Here is a 20,692-nt window from a genome sequence, read left to right as displayed (position 1 = left end):
TCTTTTAAGATTTTCGAGAAACAACAACAACGAACGTTATACAGAGAGAGAGAGAGAGAGAGAGAGAGAGAGAGAGAGAGAGAGAGAGAGAGAGAGAGAGAGAGAGATTAGTGTTTTAGAACAATTTACTATATATTTTTAATCAGGCCACAACGGAACCGTGTGAATTATAGTTTATACAAAGTGAGCATGCTCAATGTACCAGGAAATGCCTCGACCGAACGTGTGTGCGACATGCAGACTGTAATGTCCACTTTTTCAGTTTTATGGTTTGGATGATATTTGTTACTTTGATGGCTCACGTGAGATTGCCAGAGACATTAATTTTTCATCCACAAATAATTAACTAAAACTAAAATAAAATATATGTACTTAGGACACAAAAAAATGAAACAAAAGAATACTTAATCCCGGATTAAAAACGCTGATGGGATAATATAAATACACTGTTTGTATTTTGGGTGGTAGAGGAAAGACTCCAGTAATATTTTTCATAAATTCAGGGTGTTATTTTATACTCCAGAGAACAAGCAATCGCATTTAATCCACATCATAAACAAAATGACAAGGTTACCGCACCAGAAAAATTCAGGTTACTTTTAATCCGGCCAACTACAAATAATCTTATTTAATACACGACACACACACAAATAATAAGATCAAAACACTGCGACGCTGAAGCTGCATCGCTCCTGATAAAAGCGATTTTTTCCGGGCCAGTAAAGTTCATTTAATTCGCTGAGTTTAATAACCACTTTTCAACAGGAGCACTGATCTAATGCGAATTAATGTGAGGCAATGCATTAAAACTCTTTTGTTTCTATCATCAGCTTTACGTCTTCCGTTCCGCATCTTAATTTTTCTCCCTGTTCCACGTAATCTCTTTTTCATATTCTTTCATTTCAGATCTTACGACGGCTGGCTGATTAATTGAACTCTGACTCAGTCAAGCACGTTGGGGCGAAAATTTGTTGCTTGCTAAATTTCATTTCATCTCCAGGTGAAGTCCACATCGAGAAATTCACGGAGTTAATCTTATTTCACTTTCGTTTATTACTTACGATCATTATTATTAACCTTATTTAATTTTCGTTTATTACTTATGATGATGATTATTACTATGGTAGCACTGGTTACAACCTTGTTCTTCTACTACAATGTATTATTAATACTTTGTCACTATTATTAACAAATAAAACATCAAGGTATTCTATCAAACAAATATTGCTGAAACATTCAAGTTACACAAAATCTGTTCTCACTTGCCTCCTTTGGAACAATATCAAGAAATTAAGCAAAATACCCGTTCTCGAAATACTTATGAACAAGATCCTTAGTTTTGTAGGAAAGTTTCAGCACGGAGTTAACACAAGTTTAAAAATATATTTGTAATGACTTACCATTGAAATACACAAAATTTCCTTAGTTTGACTCTTGACGGTCCTCTCAAAATCCGCATTAACAACCTTAGCAGGGATTTCAAAAGTAACAAGAAAGTGATGAGGCTGCTAACTACTTGTGAAGCTGCTGCCCTCGTCAAGTTCAGCGAAAGTTCGCGCATATTAAACCTTCCAAAGTACTCTTTTGTAAACGGTATCGACAACACGCAAGCATTTTAGAATAAATTTAACCATCAAACTTTTTAACAAGTTTTAAGGTGGGATGAATTTCGTATAACTGTGACCGTGTTTGTTACGAAACATTGTTTTAGAGTTATTTGTGGAAATAAAAACTGCACTGGTGATTGATGTGACTTTTTCTTGAATAGCGATGAGCTATGCCTTTCGGAAATAAAAAAAAATCCAATAAAAGTATTCATTTGATTACATAAATATACTTTGTAAACCGGGAAAAGAGCGTAATATCAGTTACAATGATATTCACTAGTAGAATATGATAAAAAAATAGTTAAAAAGCTGAATAAAACTTCACATTAATAAGCTATTTGTACCAGTGAAACAAAATTTATATATCAAACAATTACATCACTTACGAATTTTAAACGATAGGTTTGGTCTGACTAGTAAGCTGTGCTCTGCGACAAGGTCATATAATATTAGCCTTAAAAGTTTTAAAACTACGATCCTGAAAAGACAAAGAGAAAAACAACAACTCAGTCACAATAAACTAACCTATCGAATGTTAAAATACCAAGAAGAATTTTGCAAGGGAACAGTAACTATCTCATGAATGACGTCAAAGCCAAATGGCAGTCTTCCTCTCCTTTCGCTAATGTCAAATGGAAATTCTTCATTTTACACATTTCCTTATTATTCTTCCACTGAATTATTGAACGACGACTTCTGGGAATATGAAGTCAATAAAAAAATATTTTTACAAACATATGTTGTTCTTCACGTATTGATAATCACTTATTCTTGAATTACAGTCACCCTGGTAAGAAAGCAATAAAGCCTCATCTTTGAAATGCCCTCTACTCGTATATAGGACGTTCGTGATGTCTACCGAGTACAACCAAACGATCGTGACGTCATTCATTACTAATTCATACCCAATTAGGAAACACCACGTGTCATATTCTCATCTGTTAATTTAATGTGAGTGATACGGTTGATCCAATTTTTAGGCCGGTCTGAAAGCAAGAGCCCACGCTGCAATACAGTCAAGTTAAGGCCTCTACACACGGTCAATAAAATTGACAATAATGCCGAGATTGTCCATCATATTGACCGTGTAGTTTTAAGATTGATGGGTAGTTCAATAGTAATGAGTCATTCAAATGGTTTCGACTTGACGGGGAAAGATTGCTGCCGTCTGTGGGTAGTATTGAGCAATTTTGTCATTTCTACGGTTGTCGTCGTTTCGACATGTCTGAGGAGGTCGAGGAGGTGTCTACTCAGAAAGGAAAATCAACTGATCGAGCCTTTATATTCGATTGTATCAGAGTATATAAGGCCTTGCCCTCATTATGGAAGGTGAAGTCAAGTGACTATAACAACAGGGATAAAAAGAAGAAGGATTATGAACTTCTATTAAAAAAATACAGGGAGAAGTTTCCCTAAGCCAAAATGGATGATGTAAAGAAGAAATTCAATGCACTGAGGACCAATTTCCGTAAAGAGCTAAAGAAGGTCGACATCTCCAAGAAGTCGGAAGCCGGAACAGAGGGAATTTATGAACCAACATTGTGGTACTTTGATGAAATGCTGTTCCTCAGCGATCAAGAAACCCCATGCAGAGTCCCTTAACACCATGGACAGTGAGGATGATTGTCTTGAATCACAGGAAATTGAAAATGTGAGTAGCAATTTCACATATATTTATTTCTCAAGATTTTAATATAAAAGTATAGCCCAACAATCAACAGATATTAAGAAGAACTATTTAAATGTTTTGTTCCAACATTATTGTTAAAGTATTAGCAATACTTTTTAATACTAACAAAATAGATCAGATATTTTTCCATAATTTAACCTATGTATGATTTAACTAATGCTTGCGACTTTGCCAAGGAATAGCACCTTCTTTATTGAAATAATCACAGTATTGATCCCTATTCATTTTAGCCACCAATAACGCTTCAGTTATACAACTCTCTTCTGTATTTTGCAAACCTTCATAAATATTATCACTTGAATCAGAATCTTCCATATTTATGTGTTCATCCACAACATTTTCTATATTCTTCTTTTTGCCAGATAATTGTGTAAATAACAACTGGACAAAAAAGTTGTTTTTATTCACCTTTACATATCCTTTCAGACACTTGATTAAAGCTTTGGAAGTATCTATGATGATTTGGCCAATGGACTGTGGAGATATAACAAAATCAAATTTCAGGTGTTCAAAACAAATTCCAGTGATAAGATAACGTAAGGTCACAGATAAACGCTGACTAACTGGGATGGCATCTCTCTTATTTGTGTTGAGTTTCATTATTAATGGTGTCGCCATGTCCAATAATTCATCAAAGATATCACTGTCCATCCTCATATAATTTTTAAAATCACTTGGCGCACTGAATTTAAGTTCGTTGCGCAAATTTTCCTGGCTAAATAAGTTCCTTTGTTTATACCATTCTTTCATCCAAAGCCGCCTTTTCTTTTTCTTGGGGCCATCACAAAATAACAATGCCACAGACACGCAGGCCATATCTGTGTCAGAGAGCATGTTTTCCCTGTAACTACCAGGCGAGAAGTGAAGGTATTGACAATATTATTGAGCTGTGTGTGGCCAACTACAAAATATTGAACCAATCTTATTGACGACAAAATATTGACCGTGTGTGGAGGCCTTTAGTCAGCTCAGTTCCAAGGTCCAAATATTAACGATCAATATGAGTGGGAAATGGGGAAGGGGACAACGAGGGAGTACGGGAAGGAAAGGAAAAGTTAAAGTTAAGTATACCTTAGTTTAACCAGACCACTGAGCTGATTAACAGCTCTCCTAGAGAGGGCTGGCCCGAAGGATTAGATTTATTTTACGTGGCTAAGAACCAATTAGTTACCTAGCAACGGGACCTACAGCTTATTGTGGAATCCGAACCACATTATAGCGAGAAATGAATTTCTATCACCAGAAACAAATTCCTCTAATTCTTCATTGGCCGGTCGGAGAATCGAACGCGGGGCCAGCAGAGTGCTAGCTGAGAACGGTACCCACCCGTCCAATGAGGAACTAGGGAAGGAAAGGAAAAGGGTGGAAAGGTTATAGGGCAGAGATTAGCACTGGCAGATGGCATTTTTGTTCAAAAATATAATAGAAGAGGTAAGCTTGCCCCCAGCTTCACTCACAAGCAGGCACAGTTGACCGTTGCATTTTGTTAATTCTAATCATCTCGTATTAATGAACACAAAATGCCTTAACATAAGGAAGCATATTTTTTCAGTTTTTAATCGCATTTGAACACTTTAGCCCTTCAACCGTCCTTAGACATTTAAGACATCAGAAAAGTACTGACAATCAAATTTTGTCAATACAGTTTTGTTGGAGCTCACAGACTAGTTAATTACTGCAATCAACTCAACTGCTGAAACCATTAGTCGTTGAAATGGCTCATGGCAGTTGCCACGTCTTCCTGTCTGACTTTTTAATTATCGAATTCAACGAATTAGCTGGTAGGGGGTAGTTTACGAAAACAATCTTTAATAACTCAGAAAAAAAAGAAAACGTTAATTATTATGCTAAATATTTCAATCTTTTCGTCTTTTTTACTCTACAAAGGTTTATATTTAAGTATGAATGAGCCTGTTCTTATGTGTATATGTGATAATGATTCATTGCAACTTTCACTAAATTTCACTAAATATCGTCTAAGTTTAGAAGAAGAGGATGTTGGTATGTTGATTTATATTATATATAATATATATATATAAAATATATATATATATATATATATAAATATATATATATATATATATATATATATATATATATATATATATATATATATATACACACACACACACACACACACACACACACGCATGGATGTGTGTGTGTTCCAGCATAAATCTGAAACACATCGAGCAATTTCAACCAAACTTGGTATACATTATGACTTACTATCTGGAAAGGAATACTATGGGGGTAAGCCACCACTAGCACCAAAGTGGGTGGGGGTGGGAAGGGGGTGACATGAAAAAATAACCAAAAACTACAGATATTAGTGTCCAAACAACAGTTTTCGAGGTCACCGACATGAATGGTGACAACTCCCGATGTCCCTTAAGTCCAAGTTCAGCCCCGATAGGAAGGGGGGGGGGGTGTGGCTGGTGAGGAGGTGAAAAATAAAATGTCAAAAACGACAGATATTAGTGTCTAATCCATAGTGTTTGGGGTTGCTGAGATGAATAGTAACATTCCCGATGCCTGATAGGAATAGGGGGTGAGAAGGGGTGAGATATAAAATGTAAAAAATGTTGGTCTATGTAAATGAAGCAAATATCTTAACAGGAGAGAGAGAAAATTTATCAGTTTTCATTAAGTTTCCTGGCTGGTCAGCTAGTATACATGTGTGTGTGTGTATGTGTGTGTGTGTATATATATATATATATATATATATATATATATATATATATATATATATATATATATATATATATATATATATATATATATATATATATATATATATATATATATATATATATATATATATATATATATATATATATATATATATATATATATATATATATATATATATATATATATATACACACATATATAATGTCACCTATGTGATTCTCCCGCTTAGAGGGGAATTTTCAGGAGTAAATAACAATTCGATACACTCCATTAACTGCGAAGTATATATTTACTCTACGGTGTGGTAGGGAATGAGAAATTCAAATTCACCATAAGCTTTTTCGTTCAGAAGGGGTGGAAGTTAGTCTCCTAGTTTTACTTAATATCGAGTCCACTATACTTTTGGGAGTAACTTATGCCCAAGGACACCATTCACTGCTTCTTGATAGCCAAATGGTCAAAGTTGACTGATTACTATTGTATCTAATCATGGGCGGGGAGGATACACTTTTAGGTTATAACTCCATTCCTGCGTATACTGGATTCGACATTTGATACTTGTGATTTAAGGTTTGTGAATATGAGGAGTCACAAGTGTATAAGCAATATACAGTAAGTGAAGAGTTGCTGTCGGCTTTACTGTACATAAGCCTGCAGAGTTGATAGCGACTTACATCGCTTTTGATAGCCGTGTGGTCAAAGTCTCTGTCTTTCACTGCATTTAAACCGAAGACCCAGGTTCGAATCCTGGCAGGGGAGAAAACGCTTGTCAGCTATAATTTCCCTTGGGAATAAGTTTTTCCCACGGTATAAAATTCATTGTCTGCATTCTCTGTTTTTGGTACTGATGAAGAATTTTGTGGTACCTGTCTCGTGTGTCATCTTGGCCGGTAATTTACAATTAGATAAATCATATCCGAGTCATATGATCCTTTGGGCAACCTTATGCTGGGTTGGAAGCGTTGAAGTCAAATTTGCCATTATCGATTTCTTCCCGTCCACCACAGTTTTAACCGCAGCAGTATTAAATATAGTTTATTTGATTGATATACAAAATAATTCACCCGCAATTGGATGTTGTATAAAAAATTAAAACCCATTATCTGGAAGCTAGAAGAACGGTTTTCTCTAACAAAATACGGAATTTTTCAGTGTTCTTACATAATTTTTGAAGTCATCTGTTCTCAGTATTTTGAAAGATTTCAGATTTTACTGTTCTTATTTTAGTGAATCACCGTTTGACTATATGTGCATCTGATGAACAGCTACTAAGCAAAACAACACTAATAAAAAACCTAACTAGAAAATGGCGTGAATATATTACTTCATGGTTTGAAAGCTGCCACGTAGCTAAATAAAACGAGGGGTTTTAAATTTCCTTACAGAACAATACAATTTTGTGATGGACCAAATTTTCTCTACTATGCCTATTTTCTCTTAAACCAACTTAGATATCAAGGTTCGCAATCAAATTTCAAGTGACCTCCCAATAATGGCGTAGAACTCTGGAAACCACATGTATATGGCTTACCGTATACTGTTAACTATAGAATCCATGCCTTCTGTGAAATAAATTTGGACTATTTACACTGCTTCAACATTATGGAAACTTGATACTGGTCAAACTGCACGCCACTGCCTCACCAAGCGCAAGATCTATGACACGCAAAACTGATTTCTAGCAACGAGATTAACGGTTATTTGATTTGCGCCTTCTTCAAGCTTCAAAAGCGTTCGGTGATTTTATAAAAGAGCCTGGTGTCTAATAAGTCTATACGTATACGAAGAAAGCTAATTTAAAGATAATTCGGCCTACATTCTTGCTAAGAAAAAGTTTTCACATACAAGAACTTCCTGCACTCACCATGAGCTCCAGAACCTGGGGCGACTGGCTTCCGCACTCATGCTCCACGGCCGCCAGGTCAATGTTGTTTCTGAAGATGGTGGCTCTCACTACCAGAGACGGGGACGGTTCCAGGATGTTCACCACTAACCGGTACACCTGTCCGGCCCTAACGAGTCGCGGGGCTACCACCAGATACGTTCTGGAAGAGAAAACAAATGCCTCGTTCACATCTGGAAAAAAAGGTTCTTGTACGACGGAAAAGAGTGCAATATTTAGTAGGACAACTATGAATTGATGTCCGAATTATTAGAGGAAACAAGGAGCGATTGTTGTAAGGCTAAAATTATAAAGCTGCACATAAAATAAGAAGCTAATTTACAATTATTACTGACAGCATGAGAGAGAGAGAGAGAGAGAGAGAGAGAGAGAGAGAGAGAGAGAGAGAGAGAGAGAGAGAGAGAATCAGACTAAATTAAATCCATTGACAGAAATCAATTTGAACTTTTCAACACCAGCTTAGGTCACGAACACTTATAGAGAAAAAGTAATTGAAAAACTGGACCGGGAAGTTTTAGGGTTAATTTTAACTCCGACACGAAGGGTTCTAAAACGAAGGACAATGAATCTGCATTTTTAGGAAATTATTGAAACTAATGTACGCAATTTGTTTGTATATTCACTACTTCATGGTACCTTTGCTCTCATACAATCATTAACTCTTCACACATACCTTTATTTTCAAAGGTTTATGCATTTTTTCTTCATATTTATTAAATTTTTTGTATATATGAATGGTATAACTGCCAATGCAATATGATAAAATAGGAGGAATTACACGCTAACTTGGCTTCCTTGGAAAATACCCCAAATATAACGTGCGCTTGTTTGTGCGTGCGTGTGTATCTATCAAACTCCAATATTTGCACAAAGTCTTCAAAACAAGACTTCTATTTTACGTCAAGAGGGCCAACAACTCCTAAACCAACAAAAGGGACCCAGAGAGAGAGAGAGAGAGAGAGAGAGAGAGAGAGAGAGAGAGAGAGAGAGAGAGAGAGAGAGAGAGCCAGCGGGGGATGTGGAGCTGACGGGAAAGGTCAAGTGAATGAATAAGAGCAAGCTGTCTACAGGATAAACCCCTTCCTTGTAATTATAAAGAAACATTATTTGAGTCATGAAAGGGCTTCACATGAGAATCTCCTTTAGATTAAGATAGGAAATATGGGCCATGTAAAATAACGACAAATCATAGCAGGTAACAAAAACTGCTGCTACTTATGATGACAGGACTCGAAACAGCAACAACAATATCCGTGACAATAAAGGTAATCCCAACAAAAGCAATATCGTAAAAAATGCTGGAGCTAACTCTGAACTGACTCAATTCAGCATCTTAACGCCTGCTATCATCTCCTGATATTAGAGAAGATTGCAACCTGACAGCAGCTGCAACCAAGATAAGCTTAGCTGTTCTTGCAGTGGTGATGAAGTAGCAATGATCGCCGACATGAGGCCAAATCTTTCATGCAACTGCTGGGACTCCAGCTGCTCCAAATTACAGTGGGGGAAAAAAATTCCAAGCCGCCATTGTTATGGATGTGGGTGGAAAGCCGTTGATTCAAGCAAACGATCTGGCTCTGATATTTGCCAAGGGGATTTGTACTTTTATCAGTATCAGAATCCGACAAAATAATAAGCGGTAAATGGCGGGCATAAGTGTACTTGCTAACATTATTTGTAACAGTTAATCTGTTCGCTTTGTTTGCAAAGTAAGATTACTGATTTTAATAGTTAGCGGTAAATGCAACTGTTCAAGTCAGGCTGAGAAGGAAATCATTCTTGACAGTAGTAGTTATTATTATTATTATTATTATTATTATTATTATTATTATTATTATTATTATTATTATTATTATTATTATTATTATTATTAAAGTAGTTTAACCAGACCACTGAGCTGACTTTCAGCTCTCATGAAGTAAAGGTGAAGATGTTGTGTTAGGCGGTGCTATTGCAACCACACTGGATGACACCAAGAAACTGTAATACCTATGTTAATATAACAGCTGAAATATGAAATAAACGCTTCTAGCAACGAGTCTGTCAATGATTCTAAATTTCGCAAAGTAAACAGGGGCTTCATCAGTCATGAAGTACTGACGGATATCACAGCAAATAAAGCAACACTCAGAGCAAAGTCGTGCCATTTCATAACAAGAGCAGTTCACAAAGCCTCGACAAAAATACAAATGGCGAAAACTTCTAACTACCGAAGTAACCACAGTGGGTAATAATACCAGTGAGAGATATCAATAGCATTTTAGTAAATGAACGGAACTAAATAACATTATAAGAAAGTACATAGTAAAATGAATCGGAAATGCAAAATGGATGATAAATAAAGCCATGAAAAAAGTGACAAAACTATTTTATGTCTGGAAGTATTGTTCCCAATACTAAGAAATGTTAATATCTTACATTCCCGCTGGAAATTATAATTATATTATTAGGTACTCACAAAATAACCAAAAAGTCATGCCAGAGCAACATAACTCTTGAACAATCTCTCATCTAAACTGCAACTATTATAGTACACGAAGCATTTCAGTCTCATATAATCTTAAGAAATTACAACGTTGCTACAAGGTTGAAGATCTTTCCACCATTGCTTTAATTTTTATGACGTCTGTTGCTGTTTGCTATTATCATTCTAGTTACAATTTCTCTTTCATCCACACTTGGACATCATACTCTGTCAATGGTCTTTCAAGGTTTCTAGTAACATGTGATCTAACAGTCTATACTATAATTTTGCGTTTATTAGTCCATTCCTCGAAAGATCAAGAAAAGCAAATACACACAAAACAACATAACAGATGCACAACAACAATGAATAGCGCATTACTGTGCCTAATGCCACAGTTGGCCTCCAATACAAGCATGTAACTAAGAGACTGGTAAGCACTGGTATTAATAACTTGGTGTTTGCTCCTCTTCCCGTTTTAATCTAGTCAGAAGAGAGAAATATTCATCGAAACCGTATGTTGTGTGAGTTTTGGGTTTCAATAGTAATTATTTTGCGATACAAGAAGGCAAAAAAAAAAAAAGAGCTAAATGTGAGAATAATAGCCAGAAATGAACAAAATCAACAAAAATATACATATCAGCGAAGACATGAATGTAATTAATAATATTATAAAAAAAAATAAATAAAACATATCTGAAAAATATCGAGATACCGAAAAGAAAATCTTTAGAAGCAGCATGCAATTCAAAATGTTATTTTCCCCTAACCTCAACACGCTCATTTGTTCTATAAATAGAACTCCATTCCGTTCCATTCACTTTGGAGCAAAGTAACATGTTTCCAATAGCGGCTGAGATGGCCACAATTCAACATGGCTTCCAATCCATGGTGGCCTGGCCACAAATTATAGACTTCCAAAACTGAATCACGTAAGACCACCCCTCCTCCTCGTGCCCTCACCCCCTCCCTCCCAACAAATCTTCTTTACCAGGCAGAAACGGTCATTTCTGTTTCTCAAACAACCTCATTCCTTCCTGGATATCGTGACCTTTAAAAGATGCAAATTACATTTCTCACCACAAATTAACTTTAAAAAAAAAAGTTGAACTCAAACTGAATGTCAAAATAACATCAATATTTTAATTTAAACCCGTATGTTACTCTATTAAAAATGAACCTAAATCATATTTTATTCGACTTAAAAAAAAAAAGGTAACCCTCCACAAAAGGGGAAGATTAAGGTTAATTTAGATGCATCTCTGCTAACATCTCCCACCGACCTCCGTCCTCACCTTTGACTGTAATGAAATGGTCGCAAATCTTCGTCCCATTGAGGGAATGATGAGATGTCAGCCGCACGGGGAGAGGACGTCGCGCGAATCTGTGGTCGATCCAGACTTTCGGCAAATGGACTTTAGGGATCATCCAAGGTTATAAGACATCTATTTCTACCTGTATGTATGTACACTATGTATGTATGTATGTAAGTGTATATATATATGTATATATATGTTTCTATCTATCTATCTATATATACAGTATATATATATATGTATACATATACTGTATATATATTAACTTTATCACATACACAATTGCTCCGTGCATTAGTAGAATTACTAACAGGACTTCATTCAAACTGGATGGTATCTAGTGGAGATATTTATTCAGAAAAAGTAACTTTTTCTGAATAAATATCTCCACTTATATAAATAATATACATTTACATACACACACACACACACACACACACATATATATATATATATATATATTGGCTTCCAAAATACGTAGATGGGATTTTATTTAAGGATGAAATGGCAGCCCTTTACTTTTGTTCCTCCTTATGTAACTTATGTGACAGCATCTGGAATCCACTGTCAGTCACCCACCCAAGTACTGACCAACACCAACGGTGATCAGTGTACGTATTACTCTATAGTTCAACATAATCGTAACAGTCCCCGCCACATTCTCACAATAACTTTTAATTTAAAGAAAAATCCCTGAGCAAAACCTCCCACGGCAGCAGTCGCTCCACGCACCCGCGAAAGTGTCTGTCTCCCCGACCGAAGCATACAGTAACTCCTCCTTGTGGCTTTTCACCTTTACTTCCTACACGCTTTGGCACATCGTGGGTGCTCAGGCTCCTCCATTAACTCTGTGCCATTACGTCAAATATTTCATTAACGCACCTAAATCGTACACTTCTTTCATATGTAACACAACGTTTCATTTAAAATTCTTCCTTTTCGTTTTGAGAAATTTAAAAATAGGAAAAGAGATACACAATCAACATTCTGGTTTATTTGGTGAATATTACACCAATCACAGCGGCGCTCTTTTATCTAGACACCAAAAGAGGCGATTAAAGTGATTTTCGTTTTCCTTACAAAAGAGGTTCCTGTACCATTCAGTGGGCATTTCTTCCACAAGGGGATCCACCGCCCTAGTCTGGGACATGACACATTACTATCCTACTTGGACTGACTACATGAGCGCACAAACACACACACAAACACGCACAAATATATATGTGTATGTGTGTATATATAAATATATATATATATATATATATATATATATATATATATATATATATATATATATATATATATATATATATATATATATATATAATAGGAAACTCCATATATATATACATAAACTTATGTGCGTAATATATTATGTAATAGGAAATTCCATTATTTCAAACCTACAAATAAAATCCTTTCGCCGGTAATGAAATTTCCGTTCAGACACAAGAGAAAATTTCTGATGGTGCTGTAAAATGCGGTACAGTCTATTGCATGATTTTACAATACGTTGCATGATTTGTAATGAATGTCTTACCAGTGAGGAAAAGTTTTAATTTATCCTTTATTACACAGCAATGAGTACGGTCTCCGGGAATGTTCTAGCATTCTTGGGTGACGGCGTCATCAACAAAATTATCTGGGTAATCATCCGCACGCGAGCACGCACACACGTTTATTTGCAAGTCATACATGCTTACACACAAACATATAATACACACATATTTATATATAAAGTATATTGCTCAAATAATTTTGTTGATGATGCTGTCATACAAGAATGCTACAACATTCCCGGAGACTGTACTCATTGCTGTGTAATTCATGATAAATTAATCATACTTTTCGTTGGCAAGTCATTCATTACTATGTAAAATCATGCAATGGACTGTACTGCATTTTACAGTACCAATATAAGATTTTCTCTTGTCTCATCAGAACTTAAAATTTCATTACCGCCGAAAGGATTTTATATTCAGGTTTGAAATAATGGAGCTTCCTATCTATCTATCTATCTATCTATCTATCTATCTATCTATCTATCTATATATATATATATATATATATATATATATATATATATATATATATATATAAATAAATATATTATCGCGATCTGCATACCAAAGACACTGGGTAACAGGACCAAACAAAAGTTACTCAGGTTCGAAACACCCGTACAGTAACCTTCAGTGCACTCTTAATTAGTCCTAATTATAGACAAGTACAAGATATAAGCTCTTGAGCGAACTGAGGACTAAATAAACTTCAGAGTTTAAACTGTGATACGTTTATTATGGTGGTAGTCTAACATCGGGAGATACGAACCTGTAAGATGAACACTGATAAAAATTAATTTTGTACAATAAGGGGAACCTGTTAACTGAAACAACTGACTAGGCAGCCTAAACACACAAATATATATATATATATATATATATATATATATATATATATATATATATATATATATATATATATATATATATATATATATCTTACATTTAAGTAAGTCTCTGAGAGAGGGGCATCATAGAATGAATGTGAAGTGCTGGCAGTATTCAATGCGAGCGGGTGTTGTCAAAAGGTGTGAGATGCAGGACCATGGGCGTAAAATGTTGGAAGACTCCACGGAAGACATGAAGGAATACTTGGCAGTTCTTAGGATTGTACAAAAGTTCATACAAAAACCGTGGCAATGTTAATAGGTATACTCCTCCCAGATTACTCTCAGTACCAGGAACTAACAGCAAATTTGGTGAATACAGCAAGTCCAATACGTAATAACGATGAGAGATCTGGTCGCTACCTTGGCTGTGACGACTAACTAACTGACATTTTTTCGTCTTCGACACCCGGTCTCAGCCAAGCTCGGGAAGAAAACATATTTGTGTTAAGTGCTGCCGCTGCCGGCAAATCATTTAACTAAGATTTCCCTCGTTTGGAAAGTTACCTTACTACTCAACTTGCAAGTCCATTCTTCATGCATAAAATTATTTAATTTATATTATACATTATATTATATATATATATATATATATATATATATATATATATATATATATATATATATATATATATATATATATATATATATATATATATATATAAGTATCACTACTTCACAACCCTTTGCGCTACCTTTTAGGAAGCACACGAGAGAACCAGGGAGACACACCTTAAGATGCTCCCTGTTATTTAAAATCTGACAACTGATTTGTAGGGTCTCAGTGCTCTCACTCATTAAGCCTTTTCAGAGTGTCTACCTTAATCTGTTGTATCACTCTGCTGGCCAAAAAACTATTCTTTCCAGGCAGATTCCTTGCTTCCCGGTGACCAAGTGAACTGCCTGCAGCGGAAACTAATGGGAATCACCCTCAAAGAAGCAGTACACCCGAACTGCCCAGGGCAGCAAACACTGGCAGGACACAGAGGTAATTTAAGGCTGAACTGGGGTCAACAAGGACAGAAGCAGACAGACCACTGACCCAGTGACACACTGCTGTGTGATACCTTGTCACCGAGCAACCGCTCACTTCTCTTTGTCTGGTTGACAACCTGCCATACACAGTACTACCTCAAAGTGCCATGTGAAGAAATCCCACTCGTCTGAGAATCCATTGACTCTGCAACCACGGATCTTCGCTTAAGGAGTTAAGGTACTATGTGGTTGGGGAGTGTTCGGTCATTTATCTTACATTCTTATCTCATTCTGTTTCCTTTTCCCCTTGCAATATACTTAGACCCAGAACCATTGTCAGTAATCAGTTATCAGTGTTAAAAATTAACTTACCTGATCATATTTGACATCAGTTCCTTAAGTCTTCAGCATCCCCTTTGTAAAGAGTAGTTGTGCTTTGGCTTACTAAGTTATCGTGTTCCTTTCTCTATACATTGCAGAAAGGATGAGTGTACTGCTGTCGAACCATCTGCCTCCACTGTGCCCCTATGTCCATCAATCAAGCTATTCATGCAATGTTATTTATCATATCTGAATCTTTACTGACTGGTACTCGTAATCTTTTCAATTGTAAGATTTAGCTTGAAAGGTGCCAAGAGCCCAGCATATATGGATCTTTATAATTAATTCTTCTGAGTAATATAAATACATTTAATTAATTTAGACCCAGAATTTCTCTCCTGAGTCCTTCCATTACTTACAATATAATTCTACTTAAATTCATTCTTGTACGGTGTGTTGGTCACCAGTCAGATATGTCACTGCCAAAGTGAAAACGTACAGATCAACCAACACTCGTATCAATATATATATATATATATATATATATATATATATATATATATATATATATATATATATATATATATATATATATATATATATATATATATAGACTCACTTGGGCATTAAACTCATAAGGGCAGGTAGGAAGGAAAATAGAGTATAATATACACCGAAAAGACACAAATAAATGCTAGCATACACATGCATTCGAGCCACACGAAGGGTATCAAGATGGGGATGATGACAGGGTTAATTATTAGGGCCTACAAGGTTTGCAGCCCTCCTTATGTAGAACAGGAACTTAAGTATCTATTTGCTTGTTTTTTTTTTTTTTTTTTTTTTTTTTATAAAACTGGGATACTCGACTCACTGGTAGGGGAAGGCTTTAAACAAGAAACTGAAAAATCTTAGAATAGTAAGGAATTATAAAAACAACATTAGGAATAAAGGCAACTAGAAATAAGATACCAACAAAAGGGGAGAAGAGGAGCGGGGCCTACTTAGCAACCTGTGAAAATTGTGACACAGTATATTTTGGTCAGAGCTGCAAACCATGCAAGGAGAGAGCAATCCAGAAAAAGCAGAACATTCGCGACCACAACCAAGCCTCGGCACTGGCCAAACACTGCTGGAATCATGACCACAAGATCAGCTGGGAAAAAACCGATTTATTTACAACAATAAGAGTTAAATATTGAGGGTAATCGTAAAGAATGGCCTCATCAACCAATGAAAAGCTGAAAGAAGGCAACCTAAGTAATAATTTTCAGGACAAGATCGCTTCTGAAATTCTATACCAGAGTTTTACGAACAATATAAACAAAAAGTTAGACAGTAAGGGGATAATCCCGAACACTGAAGGATTAAGCATACGCCCAAGAAGACCAATAAGATTGCGGGGAAGGGCAGGAGGAGCTGAAGATCAATGGGCAATTCATCACAGGAATTAGAAAAGTAAAGTCCACAGATGTTGGGAGGAGCGCATATATACCCAAGTGTAGCTATCATCGCCTCAGTGCATCGGTATCTGATGAAGAAGACTGTAGTATGTCTTCGAAAGCTAGTACTTGGTAAATTGTACTTTGGAAATCAAGGAACTTGGAATCTAAACCATCCCATTTCATTCAAGCCGAACACGAGTAGTAGGAATATATATATATATATATATATATATATATATATATATATATATATATATATATATATATATATATATATATATATATATATATATATATATATATATATATATATATATATATATATTGTTACAAACATCAGTTAACATTTGCATTTTTTTACCTTTTGTCTTGATAAGTTTAAAATTTGTAGGGTAATTTTGAGCGAAAAGAAATACAGATTGTTTTTAAAAATTCCTTTGTCATTCTCACATGGTTTTCCCTTGAATAACAACAGCCAGGTGACTAATGAGAAAACAATTTCATGACCTCACCTTACCTTACCTTAGTCATTAACACCCTTTTGCCTGACCACAATATTCCGCTCAAGGGGAAAATCGTTAGCCTGTTGCAGATTTACGCTGGCCCTTTGGGACCTATGCATTATCAGAAGTCCCCAGCCAATTTCCTTCACGAGAGTTCTCTTAAGATCCTTCCCTCCATTCCTCTACCTGTCGTGCCATTAAGCGTCAATGTCTTGACTGGTTGCACACCTGCACCCCGCTTACTCATCCTCACTCCCTTGCTCTAATGTATCTGCACTGTCCTCAACCCTTCCTTGAACGTTTGTTTCATCGGCCGACCTCTCAATTACCTTTCAGGTACCTGACCAGATTAGCACCGTGACCCGAGATGAGAACAACAGCTGCCCCAATTAAGAGGGGCCTGTCACAACATGCCCCACCCCCCAATGATGAAGTGGTATAAAACCAGCCTGTGACAGACTCCTGGGTCAGTCAGTTCAGTAACTCAGTCAAAGCAGAGCAGTCAACATGACTCTGTAGCTATTCAGTAATTCAGATTAATGAACTGTACCAGTTCTGTCACCTTGCCCCCATCATAGCGAGCATGACACCCTTCTGCCAGAAGTCTAACCTTATCAGGACCATGCCCAAACTCTCCCTGGATTTTGCCCCAATGCTGTCACTCTGAAGGTGGTGGTCTCTGCCGCCTCCCAACTAAGCACTGATGCCCTTGCAGACCGAGTGCCCTTTGAGTCCAGTTATTTCCCCTGGTGGGGAATAGTACGCAATGCAACTCCCATTGATGTCCTTCTGCGGGAACATGGCTCTGATGTCCTTCAAGTTTCATCCACGGACTAAAGGTAATGTGATTGGAAGTTGTTAGATTGGTCTCACCATTTTATCTTTGACTGATTTCCTTCGGTCTGTTGTCCCAGTTTCATGTCCCATTTTCATTTTCTCCTTAAGAAACTCAAGTGATATGCTAGCTTCCTATTGTGAATCACTTTGCATTGGAATACTAGCCTAACATAAGATAAGTACCTATTCTCAGTTGTTAAACTCAGTGAACCCAGTGTTTCTATTTTGCTTACGTATTCCAAACAACGTGTCATTGCATCCTCTATTGTGTATTACAATATACCTGCTTTTGCAGATCCATGTATCGAGTGCTTGTTATGTGATAATTCCTGCATCAATGGTGCCATTTCCCTGCAAACCTATAGATGCCATACCAGATCAAGATTTATTTGGAACCAGTGCAATCCAAACCTCGTCTAATATTCTTCATACCATATGTTCTAAGGATCCTTCCCCATAATTACACTTATATTAGCCTAACGAAGGCATAGTGTTTTAGCTTGCATTTAGTTTTCTGTGGCACTTAGTTTGATGATTGTGATTGTCTAACATATTTTGTCCGTGCCACAGGGCTCTATTGCTAGCCCTTGTAAATATTTACATCTTCTGATTTCTCTAATGAATTATACTTTTGAGTGGACATCCAAGCTTACCTTAATCCTTGACTTTGTGGTATTTCAAGTATAGTCACTATTACACACTTTTCTGTTCACCGGAGCCTAGACCCTCTTTGAAAGTCAGTACTGCAGTTGTCCTGATTATTCTTAGAGGCATCCCTTAACCACCACGGCTATGCAAACGTGACAATATATACACACATACACATATATATATATATATATATATATATATATATATATATATATATATATATATATATATATATATATATATATATGGGTGTGTGTGTATCATACGTCTTTTTTCGTTGTGAGGAGGCAGCACCTGAGGAGTTACTTTCCTGTGTCCAGCAATTATTTATCGGGTGAAGGTGACCTTCCCACATTACTTTTTTAGCTGACAGGGTCTGTCTTTCCGTAGTGTTAATCTACCCGAGTAGAGATATGCTAGAGATTAAAATTGGGCGTTGAACTGAACAGCTTGAAAGAAAACTCTTTGTCCTGGTAATGTATTTTTTATACAATAAACAGGGTCAACATTTAATGTTTATATATTATATACCATTTTTATATATAATAGTGAAGCACTGCTAGTAATGAAGACCGGCAAGAAAGGATTGGCTTTCCGCATGACCTTCGAGGAAAACACGAAGGTATTTAAAATCATTATTATGATAGTTAGTGTTCCTCACGACCCCTACTAAACAACCTCTCTTAGTGTAAGGCCACACCGGACGCGGCAAGCGTTGAGGACTTGGGCGGGAGAGCAGCGTCAAGGCGACACATGGCCACACCATGAACGCCACCCTCCCTCCCACGCATCACTCTCAGCAGTCAAAGCTATCCTGTGCAAGCATGTCATTATCGCGTTTGGGTAGGAAATTGCTTTTAATCGGAAACCTAAGTGCTAAACTTGACGATAGACTATAATGAAGAGTGTGGATTCGCGATTTCAATAAACATAGAAGGGAAAGAAACGAATTTGACAATTTATATTGCCCGTCTCGTTTATACGAAGACAAATTTTATGAATATTTACGTATGACCCAACGATCCTTTGATTCTTTGCTTGCAATACTACTGTAGAAGACAGGCTCACAAAACAAACGACGAACTATAGGCAACCCATCTCTCCCGAAGGCCGGCTACTAAACAGTGTTTTCAACATGAGGGAGGGAAGCCTTCTCGAATTATTTCACTGGAGTTGGAAGAGTTCCATGGCAAAACGATTTAGCCTTACCAGGCAATATAATTGCGGCAAATATGACTTAAAGTTCATAAAAATTCATTGTCCCTTTTACTTTCAGAATTAACTAGTATTTGCATGACATATACTGTTAAAACATATGAAAGATTTTCATTTGAAATATCCCTACTTCATCTTCTAGATTTTGTCTGGTTATATCTTTCCAGCTTCATGCATGGAAAAAAATCTCCTCTCTCTCTCTCTCTCTCTCTCTCTCTCTCTCTCTCTCTCTCTCTCTATATATATATATATATATATATATATATATATATATATATATATACATATATATATATATATATATATATATATATATATATATATATATATATATATATATATATATATATATATATATATATATATATATATATATGCTACCTATATATATGCTATATATATATATATATATATAATATATATATATATATATATATATATATATATATATATATATACATGTACATGTACACACACACGAAAAAGGCACACACACCATTAACTTATTATCAGTAAGCAGTTGATTGCTTATATCTTCCCAATGCTTTTTTAACACAATGTTATTTTTGTGGAGTGGATCGCGGGGATTCCACAATGCTTTCCTCCGAAACCCATCCCCAAA

The 20,692-nt window shown here is 36.0% G+C and overlaps 1 protein-coding gene across 1 annotated transcript in view; it reads right to left on the bottom strand.

Annotated features, from left to right (window-relative positions):
• LOC136853240 (CD109 antigen-like) overlaps positions 1–20,692 on the bottom strand; it is a 1,188,472-nt gene that overhangs the window by 582,530 nt on the left and 585,250 nt on the right. Inside the window, exon 4 of the mRNA XM_067128618.1 lies at positions 7,856–8,036. Coding sequence (XP_066984719.1) covers positions 7,856–8,036 — 181 coding nt within the window. The remainder of the gene's footprint in view (positions 1–7,855; positions 8,037–20,692) is intronic.

Source organism: Macrobrachium rosenbergii, chromosome 27 (assembly GCF_040412425.1).
Source record: "Macrobrachium rosenbergii isolate ZJJX-2024 chromosome 27, ASM4041242v1, whole genome shotgun sequence".
Classification (NCBI taxonomy): Eukaryota; Metazoa; Arthropoda; class Malacostraca; order Decapoda; family Palaemonidae; genus Macrobrachium; species Macrobrachium rosenbergii.
Note: the sequence above shows the minus strand (reverse complement) of the source record. Positions and strands in the feature narration are given on the sequence as shown.